The following is a 24758-nucleotide window of genomic DNA, read 5'->3' as shown; positions in this document are numbered from 1 at the left end:
GGACATGGTAACATGCTTTGAATTCATGTATTTATTGGTTTATCACATTTTAAGTGAACAACTAATTTGGGAGGGATGAGTATTATCGTATTGGGTTCGTAACCAAATTAAGTAATGCCTCTCTTGCTCCCGTGACTTGGTTTCTCTTATTGCTTTTTTTATTGTATGTCCAAAGAGAACAAAAACGTCAATTATCACTGTTCATTCACGGATACTTCGTTGACTGTTTCGTCCTATCTATACTCGCCACGTGTTAATTTCTCACGGCCCATGACCCCACTGCCCGCTTTCTTACAATTCAAAAAGAACCTATTGCTACAACTCTCTAAAATTGAGCAGTTAGTGAATTACTAGTGTAGTGAGGAGATGATTAACGGCAAGAATCCACCGGATGTCGGAATTCAGCTGCCGGAGTCAAAGATGGGGATTGATGCTGTCACGGATGGCTCGAGCGGTCCACTGGTCAGAAATGTTAACGGGAAAGCTCAAGTGATGCAAGTAGTCCTACGGGCATTGTGTCTTGTGACTTCAGTCACAGCTCTATCACTTATGGTAACTGCCGAACAAGCTTCTACCATCACTGTCTTGGGCTTTAACATACCCTTGCACTCCAAGTGGTCCTTCTCTCGTTCCTTCGAGTAAACATCTCTTACCCCTATTATACTGTTATATCTAAAGCTTTTACATGAGATTGTTACATACTGCAACATGTACAAATTTGTCAGCATTGTAGAAATTCATCAACTTTAAATTTTCAATCTGCCCTCTATTGTTGTCTATGTTGTTGATGGACTGGGAACTCCATGAACTTTAGGGCAATGTCTTGTTGACAATTTTGTCCAAAGCTTTTGAGTAGGTTACTTGTTTTGATAGTATTATTGTTCTTTTTTTTAAAATTTTACTTTTGAACTTTGAAATGTTACTTCCAGTCCTGAAAATTAGCAGTACGTGCAGTGCAATATTAGATAATGTAGTTAGTTACATATATGTTGCTTTTGTTTGCAATAGCAGATAATGAACAAATCACCGTGAGTAGAATTTTAATAAGTATTCTGTTTTCTGACACTAATGCAAACTAATACAGAGAATCTTCTTCCTTTTTAGTTGTTGCAATTATTTCTATTTTATTTTTTAAGGGGTAACTGGGGGTAGGGAAAGGGAGAATGGGGAGAGGATCACGAGTAGCCAACCATCTGAGCCACTTAGATTTTCTTCGGTTTACTTAGTTCATTCTCCTCTCAAGCATTTATTGTCTCTAATTATAATCAAATTTCTGTATAACAGTGCTTATATATGTATACCGTAAACGGAGAGGGGATTACGATGCAACCCTCACGGCCTTAAATTCGTAAAATCAGTGGAGAATGTGATTCAATAATTTCTAAGTCCAGAGAAGTTGTGAGTAATTTGAAATTTACTGATCAGGTACCTGGTTGGCATCTCGGCTGCTGTTGCACTTCATTTAATACTTCAGCTACTAATCAGCGGATCAAGACTTGTGCGAGGATCACCAACTATTTCTTCGCGAAATCACGGATGGCTTATTTTTGCTGGAGATCAGGTACAGATTTGATGTTTAAGCGTTCACAATCTGATTGTTTGGTTGCCAATGACTGCTTATAACAGTAGTATGTGATTGTTTTTGTTACTATAGGTATTTGCATTGGCGCTGATGAGTGCTGGATCATCTGCATCAAGTGTTTCCAGTTTGAATCACACAGGGATTCGACATACAGCTCTGCCAAATTTCTGCAAACCCCTGCATCATTTTTGTGACCGTGTATCTGCTTCAATAGTCTTCACTTTTTTCAGCTGCTTTCTGCTTGCCATTTTAGTTGTTCTTGATGTACTTTGGCTGTCGTCTAAGCACTAGACTTATTTGCTTTACTAAGTGATTTACGTGGTAAACCTTATTAGGTAAATTTGTGGTCATTGCAATGCCCCTTTATTTCTTGATGCATAACATAAATGTGGCCACTAGAAACTCACTGCAGCTCAACATTTTGAAAGGTGAATCTGTGTACATTATGCTTATTTCCTTGATTGCTTCTTCTTGAAGTGTGTTTATTATAACATAAGTAATAATTTTGTATTTGAATGCATAAAGAAACAAAGCTCTAATCATATTATTTATGGCCAACCATATAATAATAAGTACTTTCAAAAAGTTTTAAGGTTTCTATATTCGAGTTCACAGTAAAATTGAAAACTTTGACTTGATAGAAGATTGGACTTTTACGAAATTATGTTGAATTCAATGTTCAACAGATTTCTACCGCAGATTTCTAGTTTCTACCTTACCAATTAGACTATAAACATACTGGTGGTTCGTTCCATTTTAACTGTCGCTTTAACTTTTTCAAGCTGAAAAAAATAAAAATACAAGGTAAAGTATACTATACACTTATCTATTTATCTAAATGCTTTTTTGAAAGTTTTGCCAATATTGGACTTGGATTTCTAAAGTGAAACTTGTTTTGAGATTATTTTTTTTAAAAGTTAAAGCGGATAATTAAAATAAGATGGAAGGAGTAGAAAATTACAAAGTTTTTGTCTTTTCAAATGCGACTCAACGGAAATATGATTGTTCGAATTTGTGCTCGACACTTATTTGAACAAATGAAAACTAATTAAGCCTAAAAAGATGGGTACAATTGAAACAAGGTGAAAAAAAAAAAACCAATACACACTTTTTGTAGAGACGTTTTTATTCATCAGGTAACAGTTACAAAACGTGACCAAGTCCACTTGAAAAACTTAGTGGTACCTTCCACGACCCTAAACACTGTAACTTCCACGCTCACCACGTTACTGAATCCTTTCCTATCACTTTTTTTTTCTTAAATAGCTTCATTATTGCACAGAGTTAAACCACATAGCAAAGAGAGAAATTTTCTTAAACTCTCAAATTTCCATATTGTTACATACACTAACAACAATTAGCAATTAGCAATATCGATCAGTTCGTTCTTGAGGAAGATAAAAATGGGTTCAGCTTTCTTCTACACTACTCTTTGTTTCATTGCGCTTACAATTGTTGCTGCCTCCGCTGAGGAATTCAAAGTTGGTGATGCTGTGGGTTGGCGTCAGCCAAGCCAGAATGAAACGGATCTCTATAATCATTGGGCTGCAAATAAGAAATTTCATATCGGAGATTCACTTCGTATGTCATTAATAATCACTCGTAAAAATTTATAGTATAGTTACCTCAAATCAATAATTTCGTTTTACACATTCCAATTACTCGCTTATTTCTATAATAATAAATAAACATTGTTTGATATAAATATTGAGCACAGATAACTTTTTGTGAATAGAAAGTTATGTGTGTGACAATGGTTTATCTTTGTGCAGGTTTTGAGTACAGGAATGACTCGGTTATTAAAGTGGGGAAATGGGAATTTTATCATTGCAACAGAACTCATTTAGCCTCGGCCGGTAAAGACGGTACCAGAACAATGAATCTAAACAGGGCCGGCACGTTCTACTTCGTGAGCGGCGATCCAGAACATTGCAAAAATGGCCAGCGTTTAGCCGTTGAAGTTCTCCCACTACATCCAATTTCGGAATCTCCACCGCAGCCATTTTCTCAGGCGCCGGCCCCATCGCCGCTCTCAATCTCGGCGTCGGTTTCTTCAGCAGTTCCATTAGCGTTCATTTCGGCGTTGTTGATTTCGGTTATTGTTGTAGCGATTGCTGGGTTAGCATGAAGCCCCTAGTTATTGCGTTTTTCATTTTTCTACTACTAAGAATATTTTATTTAGGTTAGTTATTTAGCTTGTTTAATATCATGCATTATGATTTGGCTTAGTTTAATTAGATTTCAATTTTTCACATTGAATTTATGGCTCATTTTGAATTTATTTTGTATGGACAACACATTAAGCTAGCGTTTGGCCATAAATTTTTAAATATTCTTGGCAAATATTATTTGAGTGAAAATTTGGAAAATATATTTCACTTTTTTAGAAAAATATGATTTATACCCATAAGTTTTAAAAACTATTAAAACTAACTATAAGTTTGTATTACAAGTCAATTGGATGTTCGTTACAACAACAACAAATAGTTTTCATCACACTAGAGCAATGTGGTAATTTGGAGCGAGTGCAACAAGTATCATTCCATACATCGTGAAGTAGACGAAGCACATGATTTTATTACCTTGAGTTAATTTTTTATCATTTTCATCAACAATCATATCATTATTTAATAATTCACTAAATATTTCATCACTATTTTGGTGTTCACGTAAAAAAAAATTATGTAATACAATACAAAGAACTACTATAGAGAGTGTTTTTGTAAAAGATAAAAGTTTGGGATAAAATTTCAATTTTCAAAAGATCCCAATATGACTACGTAATATTATTAATTTTTATCAAAGCCAAAAAATTATGTAAATAATTGGGTAAATGAATTTTTCCCCATATTTAATATGACTACATATATTAATTTTTATTAGAGCCAAAAAATTTGTAAGTCAATCCCTTCATATTTCATTAATTTCTATACTTTCAACTTTCAAGGATACAATTATTTTTTTTTGACATGGATTATGTATAGGGTTCTATTTATACTTGTTCCAAATTTAAACATTTAACAATCAAAAATCAATTTGACTAATATATTATTTTCTTATAATCATGAAATTGAATTTTTTATTAAAAATATTCAAAAATTAATAAATACACATGTAATAAATAAGTGGATGTCCATTAAGACTCACATTTAGGGGCGTTTGGTAGGCTGTATTAAAAGAAATAATCCATGTATTAGATGTGGTATAATTTAATACTGTGTTTGGTAGGAATGTGAGCCTATATATAACTAATTCATGGATTAGTTAATACGTCCTACATGGTATTATGTGATGTATTACTAATACCTTTCATTTGGAGGTATTAGCTCTAATACCATGGGACTATTCTAGGTAAAGACAAAAATACCCCTAAAATCCTTTTAATATTTTATTTATTTTTTTGATTTTTATATTTTATATTTTATATTTATACTAATAAAGTTATTTAAATAAATTAGCTTACAAATTTTATTATTTAGATATCATTTTTTGTTTCTAAAATATGAATTACTTAATCTATTTATTAACTCTAATTTATTAAGATGACAATTATTTACTCTCAAATAATTTAAGTGAGAAAATAATGAACATGACAATAAAAAATTTATTCTCCTAACTAGTTAAAAATGTTAAAAAAAATAATATTCTCCGTTAATTATCTACTTTGACTCAATTACATGAAATACAAAATCTTTTTTTAAAAAAACTTTTAAAGCACACACAAAATTAGATAAGAAACAATGAAGCAAACACTTGATATTGCTAATCTCTGCATTGCTAATCCCTGCATTACTAATCCTTGCATTATTCATTTTTGTACCAAACGACCCCTTAGTGTAGCATGATAACATCTCCAAGTAAATTTACTTTTTAACTTTTAGTATCTGTTTGGAAAGTCACATGATAATTGAAATGGTGTAATTACTAGGATAGTAATTTTCAACCTAGCAATTACACAGTTTAGTAATTATATTGTTTGTTTGTGTAATTACACAATGCCACAGTAATTACGCATGTTGTGTTTGGATGCACACAATCATAAAATTATATCAAATTTTGAAAATAGAAATTAGTTATTTAAAATTTGTACAAATACAAAAAGAAATTTTATAAAAATAATATTAAATTAAATATTTAAGAAATGTATATTTATTACTTAATAAACATATGTTCTACTAATATTATGAAAAAGATTATAGATTTATATCTTTTCAAATTAATATATTTCAATTAAATTGATTATATAAATTAAAAGTATGAAGTTTCTACGAACACAGTACAATCAATAAAAAATTAATATATAATCAATATTTTATCATAACAACATGAAAATAAATGAATTATGACCGGTTTAATTTTTAGACTGAACTCGCATTAGTGTGCTACTCAAAAGATTGTACGATAAAAAGTATAAACGGACAGAAATGAAGATTTGAAGAAGCATAAGGAACAATTTGCAAAGCACGATAACTACAAGGTTCTATAATGCAAATTTTCTTTAGAACTTGTACGTCTGCGGTTTAAATATTGAACTTCTAGAAAATTCCTTTCAAACAAAGCCTTATCTTCTCCCCCTTGTGCTCTACCATTTCCACATTCGCCCACTTTACGAGTGAGCTCTCAGGTACTCTTCCTCATTCTTCATCTTCTTTTGCTTATTGTGATACTATTTTCTGATTGTTCTGCAAAAACATTAATGGAAAATGCATTCCTTTCTGTTTGAATCTCTATTGCTCCATTGATTGCCTTTAATTGGAACTCCGATTCTGCTACTGTATAGATGAATTCATTATTGTTTGAACTGAGATTCTACATTTTGCTGTGTTGTTTACGAAAACTTAATCTCCAGCTTTATTGTGCTTGTTCCATTTAAATACTCAATAATTTAATAACTGAAAAATATTGATTACTGATGTTTTTCTCTGTCCTTTTAATTAAGATTGTAATTTAACAATAAGCTTAAGAAAAAAACATAACTTTTAGGATTTAAAAAATCCCTAACTTTAGTTTGTTAGCTCTCCTTATATATATATATATATATATATATATATATATATATATATATATATATATATATCTGTGTGTGTGTGTGAGTGTGTGTGTGTGTGTGTGTAGGGACTTCTTGAAATGTAACACTAATTGAACCTGTAATGATAATTTTGTATGTGTGTTACCTAGAAAGTTTTGCTCTTGCATTGAGCATTTCGATGCGCTCTTATGCATGCCATTTGTTTGTTTTTTTTTCATTTTGATATTTCATTGAAGGTTGTGATATATTCTTTTAAATGTCTGATACACAATTTTTTCTTGAGCTTGTCTTGCTTTCAAAGGCTCTTCTGCAGTACACCCTAATGGATTCCAAAAGACTGTAGGTTGAATCTAGATGGCTATAAGCCCATTAAACCATGCCCCATGCCTTCAGATTTTTAAGTTGAAGCCTGTCTGCTTGCATCTCTTTATTTGTCCATAGTCTATGCACTTGTTTCTACCAATTCCCGTTGTCAAGCATACCAAATATGACCAACCGGTACATGAAGTCACGCTATCAGTAGTGCCTTCTAGGTAATTCAAGAATGTGCTTGTGTTTGAACAATTAGACCTTCAGTGGGTTTGATTTTAATGAATTGGAGTCTGTTTTATATACTTTTCTGAGGCAATAATGCCCTATGCCGCAGGTCTTTTGTGGAGCATGGCTGCTACGTTTACCTCAGTGTGTTCAATTTCTTCCACAAGCCAGACAGTTGAGAAAAAGATAATCAATTCTTCTGAAACGTTATCTTCATTCTCTGGGATATCTTTGACTTCATTAGGGGGCAGGAGAAAAAATAATGGTTTAAAGAAGAGAAATGATTCCAAGATCCAGGCTATGGCCAAGGAGTTACACTTCAATCAGGATGGTTCTGCCATTAAGAAGCTCCAAGTAAGCTTGATAGGAATTTTTAATTGATTTCTCTTGAACCTCATCCTTTTGTACCTGGTTAATTCTCGTCATTTCTTGGCCTTCAAAATTCAGGCAGGTGTTAACAAGCTTGCAGATCTAGTAGGTGTAACTCTTGGTCCAAAAGGAAGAAATGTAGTTCTTGAGAGCAAATATGGCTCTCCGAAAATTGTAAATGATGGTGTTACTGTGGCCAGAGAGGTAGACTTCTGAAAAACTCCGTATCTGATTTTCTTCCGACACTCAACTATCAAACGCTATGCACTTGTTGTGACTTGTCAAAGAGAAATATGTTGTACTTACCATGATCAGCACTGGAATTGGTCTTTGTGATTTCTTCTTTATATTATTCACAAATTCATTTTTAAATGGTGTACTCCTTTCGGTGACATTGTTATTTCACTTACAATGCTATCTTTCAGTCCTGTTGGTATGGTCAAACTATGCAGAAATAAATATGTTGTAATGTATGCTCTGAATTGCTCAATAGGTTGAACTAGAAGACCCTGTTGAGAATATTGGTGCAAGTTTGGTGAGACAAGCTGCTTCAAAGACGAATGACTTGGCTGGGGATGGAACAACTACATCCGTTGTTTTGGCACAGGGGCTCATAACGGAGGGTGTTAAGGTTTGTAAATAGTTCCATTCGATTTTGCAAGCTATTTCAAGATTTTGATGGTGTTAGGGATTTGATAATAGCTTCCTTAACGTTGGGTTATTCAGGTTGTTGCAGCTGGTGCAAACCCTATTCAGATTGCCAGGGGCATTGACAGGACCACCAAAGCCCTGGTTTCTGAGCTAAAGAAATTGTCAAAAGAGGTGAAAATTACCAAATTATATGTTAAATCTTACTGATGATTCAGTACAGCTGCTTCAACTTTTCAAAACTTTATTTCGTTTGGAACAACTACTATTATTTTTTAAAGTTGCTGATAACTTTTTAGGTCGAGGACAGTGAACTAGCAGATGTAGCTGCGGTTAGTGCAGGAAACAACTATGAAGTAGGAAATATGATAGCAGAAGCCTTGAGTAAAGTGGGTAGGAAAGGTGTAGTAACTCTTGAGGAAGGGCGGGGTTCTGAGAACAACTTATTTGTTGTGGAAGGCATGCAATTTGACCGTGGCTATATCTCTCCATACTTTGTTACGGACAATGAGAAGATGGTAGCTGAATATGAAAACTGCAAGGTATGATGTACCATGACATTTTGTATTGCATACTATCTTTAAAAAAATTCTTCCTGGATATGCTAAAGAATTTGTTGCTGACAACTAGTTTTAAAAAAATTCAGCTGCTTCTGGTAGACAAAAAGATAACAAATGCAAGGGATTTAGTCAATGTTTTGGAAGAAGCAATCAAGAATGGATACCCAATATTGGTAATCGCTGAAGACATAGAACAAGAAGCTCTAGCCACACTGGTTGTCAACAAATTAAGAGGAGCATTGAAAATTGCTGCTCTCAAAGCTCCTGGTTTTGGAGATCGAAAAAGCCAATATCTTGATGACATTGCTATCCTTACTGGAGGTCTGTCCAAAACAAGTGATCTCACTTTTCAACGAAAGCCATGTTTACATATAAAGTAAATTTAATTCTTTAATATGCACTCAGGTACTGTCATTCGAGAGGAGGTTGGTTTATACCTAGACCAGGCTGGAAGTGAGGTCTTAGGAAATGCTGCCAAGGTTGTTTTATCAAAGGATTCAACGACAATTGTTGGTGATGGTAGTACACAGGATGCAGTGAGCAAAAGAGTTGCACAAATTAAAAGACTGCTTGAGGTTGAACTTTGTCTTATACTTTCTCATGCTGGTCAATCAATTACCCTTTTCACAAAACAATCTTGGGCTGTCCATGCAGGAAGCTGAACAAGACTACGAGAAGGAAAAATTGAATGAGCGAATTGCAAAACTCTCTGGGGGTGTTGCCGTTATTCAGGTCAGTTGATGATTCACTTATTTTAGGATGATATCTTTTTCGTTGTTATAATTCAAAGTATACTCTTCTTGCCATAATTTGGGATTATGAAATATCAGGTTGGTGCACAAACTGAAACAGAACTCAAAGAAAAGAAATTGAGAGTAGAGGATGCACTCAATGCGACAAAGGTTTGTTCAAGTATCTATGCAATTATGGCCATTCATTCAAAATTTGAATTTGCCAACCACTATAATCTTACAGTATTGATCTTTGGTAACCATAGGCAGCTGTTGAAGAAGGCATTGTAGTTGGCGGTGGATGCACCTTATTGCGGCTTGCTGCCAAAGTTGAAGGCGTCAAAGGAACTCTTGATAATGATGAACAAAAGGTATTACTTTTATTTAGTTCATTGAAGAAGATTCCTTATATAGTTGTACCAAAATTCTTTGTATATGTTAATGTTGATTTTTTGAAGGCGGATGGCACTAATTCAGCTTTTAATACTGCAGATTGGGGCTGATATTGTCAAGAGAGCTTTGCGCTACCCTATGAAGTTAATAGCCAAGAATGCTGGTGTTAATGGAAGTGTTGTGATTGAGAAGGTATAACAAGATTGCAATGGGCTTACTGTTCATGTTGCATCGTATGAGAGTTCAAAGATACATTGACTGGTTTTACTATCATTCTCAGGTCTTGTCCAATGACAACCCAAACTATGGTTATAACGCGGCCACCGGAAACTATGAAGATTTAATGGCTGCTGGTATAATTGATCCTACAAAAGTAAGTATCTAGAAGTCTCAACAATATGCATGTTAAGAGTGGGTTTGAGTCCCACATTGGTTGGAGAAGACTAATGATTTGCTTATATGGATTTGGGCATTCCTCCCCTCATTAGCTAGCTTTTAGGGTTGAGTTAAGCCCGAGTGTTATATCTTTACAATACATGAGTGTAGCCATGAGTCCATGACTTAAAAAGAAAATTACGGCCTCTTTTTTTGTGCTCTGTATTCTCAGAGTCATGTCCGTAAACATTTCATCCTATGTTCATAGTAATCATAGAACTGAACATGTCGTAATTCTCTGCCAATAAGGTCTCCTTCCAGTCTTCTTAAAAAATGATCTCTACTTTATAAGCTGATTAAAGGATGACCCTTGTTGTCAAAATCAATATTTGTTACTTTAAACTATACATATCTCATCGATCTTTTATTGTTGTTAGGCACACACCTGCAAATCTGATTTGTATTAACTGTGTGTTTCAATTATAACACATCGAAAGTTTGACATTTCATTTTTCATTTCTTCGTACTTGGACATCTACCAAGAATTGGTGGATGACCAATGATCGCGAATTGAGTATCTACTCTATTCCCTTCTTGTTTTTGTAATTAAGCATTAAATAGCATCTAGGAGATTCTCTGTCTATGTTAAAAAATTTAATGCAATGGGTGGCTTGTTTTGTGAGAATTGAAAATATCTGTTCTTTTTCTCCTTATTTTTGTGATTCATCCATAAATGACTTCCAGGGAATACTTATTTTCAATCCTAAAGGTTTCGCTCTCGCTTTTTGATGTTGCTTCTTATTGTGTTTTCCATACAAAGCTAACGGCTGCATGTTTTGTGGAAATTAGGTGGTAAGATGTTGCTTGGAGCATGCAGCTTCAGTTGCAAGGACCTTTTTGACATCAGATGCTGTCGTCACTGAGATCAAGGTGCCTGAACCTGCAGTTGCTGGGAACCCGATGGACAATTCAGGTATTAACCATAGAGGCCAACCATAGACTACCTTAGATGCATTTGAATGAGCGAGTTATTTGTACTAATACTTTCTTTTATTTTGATGTTAAATAGGCTATGGAGCCTAGATCGTTTAAGAATGGATTGAGGACATGCTGAGAACTGGTATGCTGAAGCGCAATGCCGGTAAATTACGAATAATATGAATTAATTAGCAACATAGAGTCAACTAGTTGATAAGTTCACGTTTACGAATAGCCAGTGTTTCTCTTGTTGTTCCAAGTTGAAATTTTATGAGCATAGGCTTTGCATGACTGAGCCCAAATGGTGTAGTTCGCATTTTTGCAGTGATAGAAATGGTAAAATTAAAGTAACAATATTGTTCAAATTTGCTCCTCTTGTTTTTTTTCTAGTGAAAATATGACTAGATAAAAGAAAAAAGAAACTGCCCCTCTTACGTTGGTGACTGTCCAAGTAGTCGATATTACTAAACGTTACCAGCAAAAATTCTAATTCAATGTTACTGCTTTCAGCTTGTAAGGGTAAAGGTCATGTTTAATAAATCATTATAATGTATAGCATATACCATATATTGAGAAAATAACGAAGCACTAGTTAAAACATCACACCACTACAACAACGTATCTGGCAGAGTGTAGTTACACAAGTCGGGCCCGGTGGAATTGCGTGTGCGCAGTCTTATTCCTACCTTGTGAAGGTAGAGAAGTTGGTTAGATACTCGAGTAATATCTTTCTACTTTGGCTCATGTATTTGGTGAACTATAGGAGAGTCCTGCATATCTTGTTTATCACCTCTTCCCCACACTTTTCTAGTCTACTTTTACCTCTCCTCATACCCATAATAATCATATTCTTTAACACCTCCTCATTGATGCATTTTGTCTTCATATGTTTGAACCGTTCTCGTCTCCCTTATCATGAGGCTACTTTGACCTTGTTACAAAATTTTCATTCTTAATATTTTTTCTTCTAGTTTGCTCATACATCTATCTCGATAAACTAACACTTCGTACAAATAGAAAAATTAAAAAAGATAGTTACCCTACCTGACTTAAGTTTCTTTTTATGTTATATAGTAAAGTATACTGTTGACAAGAACTCTTACCTATGTCTCACAAGCAAATTGTCCGTGGTATTTTGCAAGCTAGGTGTAGGATATGTTATAATTTGTATATAAATTACTAATAAAATACCAAAAGAAGAAAAGAAAAAAGGCACCAATCTTTGGTATGATGATAACAGCTCACCAACAGTTTGGCGAAAATAGGGATACATAGAACTTTGGATAAAACGATGTTCTGCCGTACTGTGTGCTCTGGTATGATTTGACTAGCCTATCTTACAATTTGAAGCTTTAATTTTTACTGGGATTACGACAAATCGTAGGGGAGTACTGTCTGCACCTTCCGTTCCTTTATGACTTTTCTCAGTTAATTGAATTGGCTGTCGATGCTCTTAGTGTCCGTTCGGATTGTCTTATTTTTAGGTATTTTTCAGTCAAAATAATTTTTAAGTAGTTTTGAAGTGTTTGGATAAAATTAAAAAGTGTTTATAAGCACTTATTTTAAATTCAAAATAACAAAAATAAATTAGAAATTAGAAATCTTAACTTACGATTTTGACTTATAAGTCATAAGCCAAAAATCCTATCCAAACAGGCCTTAACTCTTATTTGATAAATTGCTTCTTTCTTCTTTTATAAATGTGGTAAAAGACGGTGTCTTTCTTGTTATGCACCCATATACCACAGTTAGCGGCTTTAAAAGATAAAGGACAAAGATGGTGGGACACCCTGATTTCTTCTTCGTATCAAAAATAATTTATAGTCGTCTTTCTATATATTTCTCATACTAAAATATCTCGGATATTAGTCTATGGTTCTGTTAAAGAATGACAAAAATTCCACATGGATGGTTAATAAGATAAGTGAACTCTTTAGGAGGCTTGAGCAGTCCTCTTCCCTTTGAGCTAGCTTTTAGGGTGTGAGTTAGGCCTAAGAATTAAATTTCAAAACTTTTGACCATTTTCCCCTATGTTTATACTAATAGAATAACATCAAGTGCCAGAAGTGTTAAAGAAGGACAAAATCAGAAAAAATGAAACACTGAGAGTACATGTTTTGTCATCAACTGTTTTTTGTCGTTTCTTTTATGGAGCGTTTTGTTTCAATCTTCTTTTGGCTTAAAATTGAGGCGGTCTTGTGATTAGTACCACCAGTATTTTGGGCTAAAATACTTCGTATTCTTTGCTCTATAATCGTATATTCTCCTCTTTGACATGATAGAAACAAGAAAAAGAAGAGCTGAAAAAAAATATACTATAAACCACATGCTACTAACTATAGTATTCATTTCTTATTTCGACAGTTTTATGCAGAATATCACTTTCCTAGTTTTAATGATTTTTTTTTTTGAAAACATAAAATAATATAATTTAAATATATATTTGACCAACGGAGCATGAGAAAATAAGAAAAGGTTTAGTTGAAAAAACTTTAACGTATCAAAATGTGAAATGAGAATTAAAACGTGATCATATTTGCTTTTGATAATTATTCTTTTCTTTTTGTTTAACCAGAAAAAGTCTACGTATGACTTGCGATAAGGAAACGTACATCTATGGCCAAGTCACAAAAATCTTCTTGTAATATGAATGTATGATGATGAAGAACCAAAAAAAGTCTACGTAAAGGTGATTGAATTGGTGTATCAAATGATATATCTCAGTGTACGTTTAAAGAGTATGGATTCGAAATTTTTGTTGGGAATCCTAAAATAATAATTTAGCTAATGTAGTTGGATTTTTTCTCCCAAAAGAATACTAAATCATAAATAATTAGAGAATATTTATTAATTGGTATTTCTTTTGTCCACTTTTGATTGTCATGTCTTTTTAGAGTCAAATTATGAAAATTCTGTCTAATATTTTACGATATATTTTTAATATTTATGTAAAAAATTATAATTCATAATATTTTTTATTTAATTTTTAAATATATAATTTTTTATTTAAAATATTAAATAAATGTAATCTAATTTAATGATGAAAATTGGTCGAATAAACTTTTAAAAAGTATAATATGATAAATAAAAGTAGAAGTAGGAGTAGGTTATTAGTGGACGAGTCTTGGGACACAAAGCAAGTGGACAAAAGTTTAAAAAAATTAACAAAAATGGACTGTTACAATTTATATATAATTTTGTGAAATTAATTAAAAAGTGTCATGTTAGAGAGGAAGATTCTTAACTAGCATTATTAAATAAATAAATTCGAAACATAGATAAATAAATAAATAAATAAATAAATAAGATTTGGAATTGATTAATATTGGCGTAAGATTGACAGCAGTGTTAGATGATTTATTGGTCAAAGGATATTACTACGCTTGTGGCATCTTCATCAAGTTTTTCTTTTAAAAAAAAATATCCAACCTAAAAATAAGAGTCGAGATTTGAAAATTTATTTAAAAAATCTCTATATTTCAAGAAGTTAAACGATAAAATTTCTGTACATATACTTGATCATTCACTGATTAAATTTATAGGATTATACGTGAAATGTTTTCGTTATATTCAAAGGAAATTAAACAATAATTGGGAGGAATTAGATAGATTGTCATTTTCAAAAGGACTTTTGATAATTTTTGATAATCTCTAATTCCCTTTCCCTAAATGTTAAATCAATCTTTTAATTTGGCAGACTGCATGCAATTAGTTTGGAGAATGACTAATTGATTGAAAATTGAATGAACTAAACAATAAAATAAATCATATATAATATGATTGCCTAACTTATTTCTCTTAAGGCTAATCTCATCATTAACGGCTATAATACCATAGCACTTATTGTCTTAGACTTTTTTGTTTTCGAAAACTAACACATCAACATTATTATTTATTATTATTATTTTGAATGACATTAAAGTCTTTCGTAATCACGCACTAAATAATAACGGTATAAAATAAAAATATCCAAAATATCATGTATCCAATTCGAAAAATAAAAATTTATCAATTCACTTTATCTTTTGTATATTGTCTCATATTTTCCCGTTGTCAATAACAAATTTTAACATCAAATTAGTAGACTTCATGCCCATCCAAATTTTTGGAGAAAAAAAAAAGTTACAAATTTGCCGCACAACTATCTATTATAATTTGAAAAAATCTTCAGATTAAGCTCCGTTCAATCGTTAAAAATAAAGGACAAAAGCAAGACATTTTCTTCACAATGGGGATAATATTAAAGCATTCTTGATAATCATTATCTACTTAAAGTAGTAGATTCAGAATTTTTAATAAAAACGTTTGAAAAATAATAAAAATGTAAAATGCAAATGTTAGGATTTGGAATTTCTAAGAATTTGGAAACTTCTAATCCCTTATAAAGAGTGTTCAAGTTTACTACTTTTTTTTAAAAAAAAGAACCAATATATATACAATATATTTATTTGACAAATGAGATTGTATGAATTTGAATAATTTAAGGCGCGTACAAAACATAATTAGCAAGTGGAAGAAAGAAATTGGGAGATTAATGGATGGTAGCATTATTGTCATTAAATTTATTAAAGTATTGACAAGACAAAAAGGAGGAAAATGCACGAATTAGAAAGAAGCATGTATAATCCTAATAACTAATTAAAAATTGTCGATTTCAATCAAATACTAGTAATTTGAGAAGAAAACAAAATTGTAATCAAATACGTGGATGAAAATATTAAAGGCTAAGGGTACATAATGATTGCCCACTTAAAGAACATTTTTTTTTATCATCTCATCAAGTCATTGAAAATTTTGAACTACCACCAAATCACACTATTTTGTTTAAAACAAAACCCACAAGCATAAGTTATATTAAAAAGTTTACCATAAGTGATTAAATTAAAATAGAAAAGTTGTCATCCATTTTGTCTAATCTATTGGCTATGGTTCCCAAAGGGTTAAAAAAAAAATGAATTGCATTTTGAACTTTGAAAGTGACTTTTGACCATCAATGTTTTCCTATCTCAATTATAAACAAAGTTCAAGAATTTTCTCTACTTATATCTATCATGATCTTGTTGATTTTTGTTTGAGTCCTATTCATTTTTTTTAAAGCATTATTCAAGTCAATTTACATACATATCAATTATTTATCGAATATATAACTTTGTCAAAGGAGTAAGTCTTAATAATTTTACCCAATAAAACATAGACAAGAACAAAGAAGTTTAATTTTGTCTTTGATAGGATTTGTTGCTCCTATCTATCCAATGTGGTAAGTAGCTCTATTATTGGAGTTTACATAAGGCAAAATAACAACAAAATATCCACTATAATTCAACCAATGAGGAGAAATAATAACATATCCATTATAATAACATATTCATATAATTCGATAAATGATGATGGTAGAGAATGCGAAAACCTTAAACAAAATAATAAAGGAGAAAAATGAAAGGAATTCGAATTAAAATATTTTTAAACTATGTGAAAAGAACAAAAATATACTCCATTTATAATTTGTCCTTAAAACATTTTGACCTTTTTCCCAAAATGAAATAACCATATTAAATGAGTGAAGGCTAAATAATTATATTCCTAATCTAACTTTGTCACGACGGGATTGCATGTCCTAATTCATAATCATCATATTTTGATTAACAAGATTCTTGATTATATTGTGTGCTAACTATCTTTTTTTGTTAACTTCACATCTGCCAAATTACGTAATTTAGTCAACTTCGTCTTGGTAAAATTTAGTTTATTTATGTCAAATCATATATCAATATTAAAATCCAAAAATTTCATTGGAAAAAAAGAATCCTTTAGTCAGAACATTTGGCCCTCATAATGAACGTGACATTTTTCATTTTTCAAAAGTTAAATATTATATTATTAACCATAAATCCTATAATAAATTCTTTAAACTTTTTAATCAAAATCTATACATTTGAAAATCAACGCAGCAAAAAGTAAAATAAATCACCATGCTTGTCAATTAAAAATATATGAAAAACACTTATTTGAATCTGAAACCTTATATCACCTAAATTTGAGACAGAGAGTAGTAATATTAAACATATTTCTTCTATAATCAAATGTATAAAAAACAGTAAAAATAAAATAAAATTATGTTTATGCACAACTAAACTGATATTTAAGTATATTTACTAATTAAGTAACACTACTATTCCACAGATATTAAAAAAGATCCATAATTAAAAGATTAAAAAACAGAGCAAAGCCCAGAGTTGTGAGTCCTAAAAGCTCCATTATGATCAGCTTTTAACAAGCCCATTTCAGTGTCTCAAAGCTGCAAGAAATTAAACTTTCTCCAGCACCAGCTGCAGACTGCTCCAGAAAATAACCACAAAAATCTGTACTATGATCTGCCCACCACGGCGAGTACAGTAATCCTTCAACCGATTCACTCAGCGTTAAATCAGTTTTCGAATCGTCACTTTCTTCTAAATTAGGCAGTTCAATAATCTCACAGAGCTCTTCAGATCCCGCTGATATTGTTGTTGATATTGTTGTTGTTATTGAGGATGAGGCCGATGAGGATGAAGAAGGTGGGTCCCTCATTGATGCTGCTAAGGCAGCAGCAGCTTGAATATCTCTAGGTGACTTTGACAATGGACGAGGCAACGAGTCGATTAGATGAGGGAAATTGAGAATGGCGGAATTTCCTTTTATACTCACCGCTGCAACATCATGTGCCCTAGCGGCCATTTCTGCTGTAGGATAAGTACCAAGCCAAATACGTGATTTCTTCCTCGGTTCGCGAATTTCAGATACCCATTTTCCCCAACTTCTCATCCTAACTCCTCTGTAAATTTGATGTCTACTCTCACTATTATTATTAATAGACTTCTGTTTCTTCGTTCCCTTTGTCCGCCGTTTCTTCTCTTCCGGCAATTTGTTTGACGAATCAAAAACCGATTTGTGCATGGAATTGAAGGACAACGAAGACGACGAAGAAGAAGAAACAGAGGAAGTAGTATTAGAGCTATCTGCTTCTGAACTTTGCACTTCAACTTCCGCCATTGATGGTTGTACAGAAGCAGTTATCCCGTGAAGCTCTTTATATAAATCGGTTAATGCAATGAATTAGAGTGTTTTGCAGTAATAATAATTTTTTTTTTCCTTTTTAGGTGAAGAAGAGTTCTATATATTGAATGTCAAAAAAGAGTTCATATTATATATTGTTGAATGAGAGTATGAAAATTGCTAGAAAAAGATGAAGAATGAAAGTGAAAGATCAAAAAAAAGGACAAAATTTTGAAAGTGCCCGTTGGGTATTGATAGGAGTGGGAGCGGGCGTTTTTATAGCGATGTGTAGTAGACATTTTTTCCCATTTTTAATAGTACAAAACCACTATAATACTTAACCAACATACAATACAAAACTATAGTACTATTTTTATTTGAAATTGGATTTATATAATATATCAAGTGGAAAAATAAAATAAAAAAATATTGAGTTCGAATTTATTGAAAATGGATGAACTTTTAATGGAGAAACTTTCCATTTCAATGGGTGTAAAGATGGGAAACTACCAACTTCACAAATCAACAAATCCATATGGTCACTAGATTTTATCCACTTTAATCACTCAATTTTAGGTAAATTTAATTACTTTTATATAATAAAATGATTCAACGACATTATTACTCTTTCGATTCTTAATTACTTATTTATTTTTTCTAACTTTATAATTAATAGGGGTAAAATGGACTATATTGATAATTGTTTTTTTAATAAGTGTGTCATTTCAAAAAATGAACATATAATTAAGAACTAGAACATTATTTGTTTATCAGATGTTACTTTTAAAGTTATAATAAATATGTTATTGATGTATATCGCACTAGCTAAGTCAATTAAGTCACGTACCATCTATAAAGCGAATAAAAATTGTATCTTAAAGCTAAATTATACTTACAAGACCTTTTAATCATAAAACTCATATTCGAGTGAGACTCAAAAAAAATTATTTTCTGATTTATGGATTAATCAACAATTATAACAATAATAAACTTAGTATAATTATACACTGAATCTAGAAAAAGCGATATATACACTATCTTATTCCTATCTTACTAAGTAAAGTGACAAATTATCACATTTTATCAATGATTAGCATGTAAATCATGTCATGTACATATTAATATTTTATAACTTAGATGTCCTACGCCACCAATCAATTGGCAATAATATCGTTTTATTACTAATTTACTAAGAAAAAAAATTCTAATCTCATAAAATTCAATTTGTATTTACAACTCATTATTTAAAAAATATAAATTTAAAACTTTTTCTATTATAACTTTCGAATTTTCTTGTGATAACCCTCTCTCATCCGAGAAGGAACTGATCGAAGATAATGACTTTATTAACCTTACCGGACCCTCAAGAAGAATGGGTCAGCTAGCTATTGAACAAAAAGGTTCCCAACAAAATATTCTGTGTACAAAAGCCAAAAGAAAAAATGTCCTAAATTATCAATAGATTTTTTGTTCTTCTTTTTTCAAGCATATAACGTTACAAGTAAATTTACTGTTAGTTTTCTTTTGGTAAAATAAATACTTCATTCATAGTCATACACGTATCTTTCATTCATGTGTCCGTTGGAATTTGTATACAATATTTTTTAAAATTTGTCCGTTACTATACGTGTTCAAACTTCCAGAAAAAAAAAATATTAAAAAAAAAATCTGACCATATTTCTAGCTCGTGATATTTTTTCCTTCTCTCCTGGAACAGAGAATAAAATCAAATTAGTTACTGTACAGATAAGAGGCAAAGTAGGCACCCTTTTTGACCATTTTCTGAACAAAAAAAGAAAATAATTACTACAGCCTTTTGTTCTATAATTTAAAAAAAAAAATGAAAAACCAAAAATTTAAACTTTATATGAATTTTATAAATACTTGATCTATAACATTTGTCATTTCATAAAATTAATGCATAAATTATCTTATTATTACTTTTTTATTCTTGTAAGTTATTAACATTAAAAAATTATATTTGTTCAACTTAAAAAAATTAAAATAAATAATTCATGTTCATTGGTTAAATTAATTCATATTCATTAATTGAAAACTTAAATTTTAAAAAAATTAAACAAGAATAGAAGAATAAAATTATATCATTTCTTAATATAAATACAAAGTGAAAATGTAACATATAAAATGGGACAGGAGAATAATAAATACTATGAATTGTGTGTTTTTGTGTGTGAGTTTGACTATTTCGAAACATTCGAGAATGATGAAGATGCTACAAGAATACAAATAATATCACGAGATATTAACAAGACTTGTATACTTGGACTTTCAAACAAGTCACATTTTAATAAATTCAAATCAAAACTCTCTAAGTCTAACTATATTTGCGTAATGAACATTATAAGGACAAAGTTTATCGTCATGCAATTGAAATTTATTCCCAAGTTACTAAAAGAGAAGAAAATATATCTAAATATAGTAGAGACGTTCCTGTCTTGTTCTAGTAATATGGACTCATTCGATCGAAAGAAAATTCTTGAGACTAGACATTAGTTCAAGTAACAAACAAAATTAACATAATATCTTTGCATGAAACCATTTTTCTATTCCTTCTTTTCGTTTACATGATACCATTTTTACTTGGGAAAAAGGATATATATATCCTAAACTATCGTAAACGGTATGTAAATATCTTCCATGATATACTTTTAAGATATGGTGCCTCTGTCGTTCAAAAACTAGATCATATACTCTTTATATTAACGGATATATGCGTGTCATAATCTTATTCATCAATCCAATGTTTATCAACGGATAAGATTGCGCCACGTGTCTCTATTTAGTCTTTGTGAAGGGCATATGCGTTTATGGAAGATAGAGACACCAATTCTCAAAAGTATGACAGAGGACATCTACATACCATTTACGATAATTCGATGATATATTTATTCTTTTTCCTTTTTATATAACTCAAGAATACATATTCAATATGTATGCAATTAATGTATATCATACACTCACAGGACCATCAATTAGAAAATAAACTCACAAGCCATATGCCAACCTATAAACTAATCCAACTCCAAATCCATAAAAATCTTTATGTCCTCATTTGTTTTTTCCCAATTTCTCCATTTTGTTTCGTTTTTGTTATTATGAGTAAAAATCTCGCATAAATTGAAGAATGAATCGACGATCTCCTTATCTTTACGATTTTATTAATATATATATATTTGTCACCGTTTGTTTTTTCCATTATGGTTGATATCATTTAACATAGCCATAATTTACATAATTATTTTTTGTTCAAATGCCACTTCACCATAAAACGACAAATTTGCCTCGAGTGTACTAATTCTATTTGCCGTACACTACAACTGGCCTCTATATTCCTAATGCCTGTCAAAAATATTACTACTCTATTAGCTCCTTACGGCTACAGTCACCTGTCTTGTTCATTCTCCGAATACTGTGAAAGATAAAAAAATTAGAACACGTTGATCATTTCTAAGATTGCGAGTTTTAATTATAAAAAAATGATTAAGAGGTTCCAAATTTGGTAAAATTAAAAATTAATTTCATCGAATTTATGTGAACAGCAAAAAAATCTATCTTCCCAATTCAACGTAAGTTGTACCTCATCGATTTCAAAAAAGATGATCTAGTTTGATTTGAAAATAAGTTTAATAAAAGAAAAAAAACTTTTTAATCTTGTGATTTTAAATTAAAGTTATGTAAATGTACCAAAATGACTTTTAATCCTGTAGTCTTAAACATGTCACGTGAAAAGTTAAAGTCAAAGTGTTGTCAAAAGAAAAAAGAGTCATTCTATTTGAAATAGATTAAGAAAAAAATAGGGATATTTTTTTTTAAACGGAGTAACAATTTAAAAATAAGCAGAATAAGAATTTATAAGCAGATAAAGTCGATTATGCTTGTGTTCCTTGTTAGAGGCTGATTAGAATTGGGCCGAGGGCCGAGGCAAATAGGCTTATAAAATATGTTATGTTTACATGATTTCCCATGAGTAAAGTTTTGTTGTAGTAGCACATTATTTGTTTTTGAGTACACAATTTAATTTGAGAGAATATATAATAAATACATTATAGCCTAAAGATATTTACATGTAATCTTCCATAAAAAGTGACATTTGTAATATTGAAAATAATGCATTTTATTTGTTATAATAAATAAATATAATATGACATCTAGAATTCATTATATTGTCAAATTTGAATATATTAGCAATATCCAAGTTAAATATGTATATCCAGAAGTCCTAAGGAAAAAAACTATGGGAACTTGATTAAATTATTATTAGAGATAATATTATTAAGTAATTAAAAAAACAAAACAAAAAATTTTGCATAGTAAGAATTAAATGGGTTAGATTATGACCCAACTTCCATTTCAATCCAAGTCATTTCAACTCAAGTCACATTTTGAACGTGTCAATTATCACTTATATATTAACTCAATCTATATTGACATGTCTAATTTTAATAAAATTTATTTCGATTCAAGTCATTTCAACTCAAGTAACTTTTGAGTGAGGTCGGTTAATATCGATATATTAACTCAATCTATTTTGACATGTCTAATTTCAATAAATATTCATTTCAACTCAAATAATTTTTGAGCGGATCAACTATCGCATTTATATTAGTTCAATCCATTTTGACACATCTAATTTCGATCTAATCCATTCATTTGACACCTTAATTAAAAGCATTTGAAAGTTTTCCTTCCCTAAATTTTCGAATTTTGTTAATCTCATCAGCAACATATGGTAATGGAGTGGGATGGACTAAAGTGAGTTTGTTCAACTAATATAGTTGAGATAATTTTGCTGCGTAACTACGTAAGTTAAACCTTTAATTAAAATTTGAAGGAGTTGCTTAGTCACCCCTTAATTTCCCCAAAAGTATGCAAGTTGTTGATCAATTGATATCTTCCTCCCTATACACATACATACCCCTAATTAAATTCTATAACCATAATTTATTAAAATCCACTAATGAATTATAAAATTATAAAAGACATTTTTATAGTAAAAGAACTAAAAATAGATTTCCTGAGGAATATAAGCTTTAATTAATTAGAATAAACATTGTTATAGTGGTTGATCAATATTTTTTATTTTTTTTCTTTGGGTGTTTATGAATGCGTGTCACATACATATATTCTGTTCTGAATGTTTCGGTTAGATAACAGCACGAAGTTTTTAGCAGCTTAGCACGTCTATTTTATAAGGAGAAAAAATGGTTTCGTTACATCACAACATCATCGTGCACTTTCAACTACTTTATTCCACCCATTAATTTGAAACGTTACTAATGTAGCTATCTCATGAGTTTTGTACAGTTTGACCAACATTTATTAAAAAAAAGTGTCTCAAATAGTAATTGTTTTGTTGAGTTCGGAGCCTAAAGGGTATAAAATATTAACAAAAATTTAAAACAGTATATAAAATTTTATATTAACCAAAACGGTAAAATCGCTGGAACAACAGCGATTTACTCCACCGGAAAAAGCAAAATCCCTGTTACTACAGCGATTTTGCAAAATGTGATTTAAAAAAAAAATCACATTTTGCAAAATCGCTGTAGTAGCAGCGATTTTGCTTTTTCCGGTGGAGTAAATCGCTGTTGTTCCAGCGATTTTAACGTTTTGGTTAATATAAAATTTTATATACCATTTTGGAATTTTTGTTAATATTTTACACCCTTTAGGTGAATTCCCCCTTTTTGTTCCTCGACTATAGGGTATTAACAATCGTTTTCACTTGTTTTCCTTATAAGACATATTTTTATAAGTTACTTACCAGTTCGCCATTGAAATCACTTTTATTTATTTATTTATATTGTTGTAAAGTTAATTAAGTGTAACATTTTAAGAGAGATAAAAAAAATATTTAGGCAATTATTAGAAATGTTCCAATTTTTTTTGCAAAAGACGTGCAAAAATATAAAATGACAAATAATATAAAATTAGAGAAGTCACTGTCTATCTATATTCTATTGCTAAGTAGTTAAAGTTATAAATGTTGGACAAGTTACTAGACTTTGAATTGAATAAATCAATCTCTAATGCTTAATACTAGAGCAATAATCCATGTAAATTGTATAAGAACAATAATTAACGTTAGCTTGAGTCGGTTTTAGGGCCATGGGGGATTTTTCACCTTATTTGATTTGTTGTATTGAACCAAATGAATAAGCGGAAATTGTCAACTATACATCATATTTAATTAAGTAAATATTAGGTGAGTTCTAAAGTAATTTTTTATATTCTTTCCCAATGTTATCCATTTGCATAGTCAATCATGTTCTAAAATATTGTGAAAAGATATAGAAAAGTAAAAGTAAAGCCATTTTTTCTTAAACTTTTATTGTGACTAGAAATGTAGAATAGGAAAATAAAATTAGAAAATGTAATAATATATTGAATTTCTCACCGCTAAATAGAGGTGACAAATAAACTGAAATTGAATGTGCCAAAATGGAATAAAAATAGGTTAAAATCAACGTATCTAATTCTTATTTAGCTTTTATATATATATA

The 24758-nt window shown here is 30.8% G+C and overlaps 4 protein-coding genes across 5 annotated transcripts; 3 read left to right on the top strand and 1 right to left on the bottom strand.

Moving 5' to 3' along the window:
* The first annotated feature begins 106 nt into the window (after positions 1-106).
* LOC107013833 (CASP-like protein 3A1) lies at positions 107-2043 on the top strand. Its single transcript, XM_015213708.2, has 3 exons — positions 107-638; positions 1426-1561; positions 1655-2043. Exons 1-3 carry the CDS (start codon positions 367-369, stop codon positions 1871-1873), a joined length of 627 nt encoding a protein of 208 aa, XP_015069194.1. The 5' UTR covers positions 107-366; the 3' UTR covers positions 1874-2043.
* A 760-nt stretch (positions 2044-2803) lies between these two features.
* Positions 2804-3841, top strand: LOC107014157 (mavicyanin-like). Its single transcript, XM_015214010.2, has 2 exons — positions 2804-3163; positions 3355-3841. Exons 1-2 carry the CDS (start codon positions 2986-2988, stop codon positions 3708-3710), a joined length of 534 nt encoding a protein of 177 aa, XP_015069496.1. The 5' UTR covers positions 2804-2985; the 3' UTR covers positions 3711-3841.
* Positions 3842-6082: 2241 nt separating this feature from the next.
* Positions 6083-13871, top strand: LOC107014501 (ruBisCO large subunit-binding protein subunit beta, chloroplastic-like). 2 transcript variants are annotated; one of them, XR_003577392.1, is made up of 16 exons: positions 6083-6206; positions 7258-7502; positions 7596-7721; positions 8011-8148; positions 8244-8339; positions 8465-8707; positions 8812-9046; positions 9131-9300; positions 9380-9457; positions 9556-9627; positions 9723-9827; positions 9949-10041; positions 10130-10222; positions 11074-11197; positions 11294-11365; positions 13778-13871. XR_003577392.1 is itself a non-coding variant. In XM_015214427.2 (15 exons), the coding sequence occupies exons 2-15, from the start codon at positions 7272-7274 to the stop codon at positions 11305-11307; spliced, it is 1818 nt and encodes a 605-aa protein (XP_015069913.1). In that variant the 5' UTR covers positions 6083-6206; positions 7258-7271; the 3' UTR covers positions 11308-11567. The 2 variants fall into 2 exon arrangements, 1 of the variants encoding a protein (XP_015069913.1); XM_015214427.2 differs by lacking the exon at positions 13778-13871 and having other exon boundaries at positions 11294-11567.
* A 3381-nt stretch (positions 13872-17252) lies between these two features.
* LOC107012922 (ethylene-responsive transcription factor TINY) lies at positions 17253-18470 on the bottom strand. The gene has a single exon (XM_015212896.2). The coding sequence runs from the start codon at positions 18229-18231 to the stop codon at positions 17470-17472; it is 762 nt and encodes a 253-aa protein (XP_015068382.1). The 5' UTR covers positions 18232-18470; the 3' UTR covers positions 17253-17469.
* Between the last annotated feature and the right edge of the window lie 6288 nt (positions 18471-24758).

The sequence above is a fragment of the Solanum pennellii genome, chromosome 3, assembly GCF_001406875.1.
Source record: "Solanum pennellii chromosome 3, SPENNV200".
Classification (NCBI taxonomy): domain Eukaryota; kingdom Viridiplantae; phylum Streptophyta; class Magnoliopsida; order Solanales; family Solanaceae; genus Solanum; species Solanum pennellii.
The sequence above is the reverse complement of the archived record's forward strand: the minus strand, read 5'-3'. Positions and strand labels throughout refer to the sequence as shown.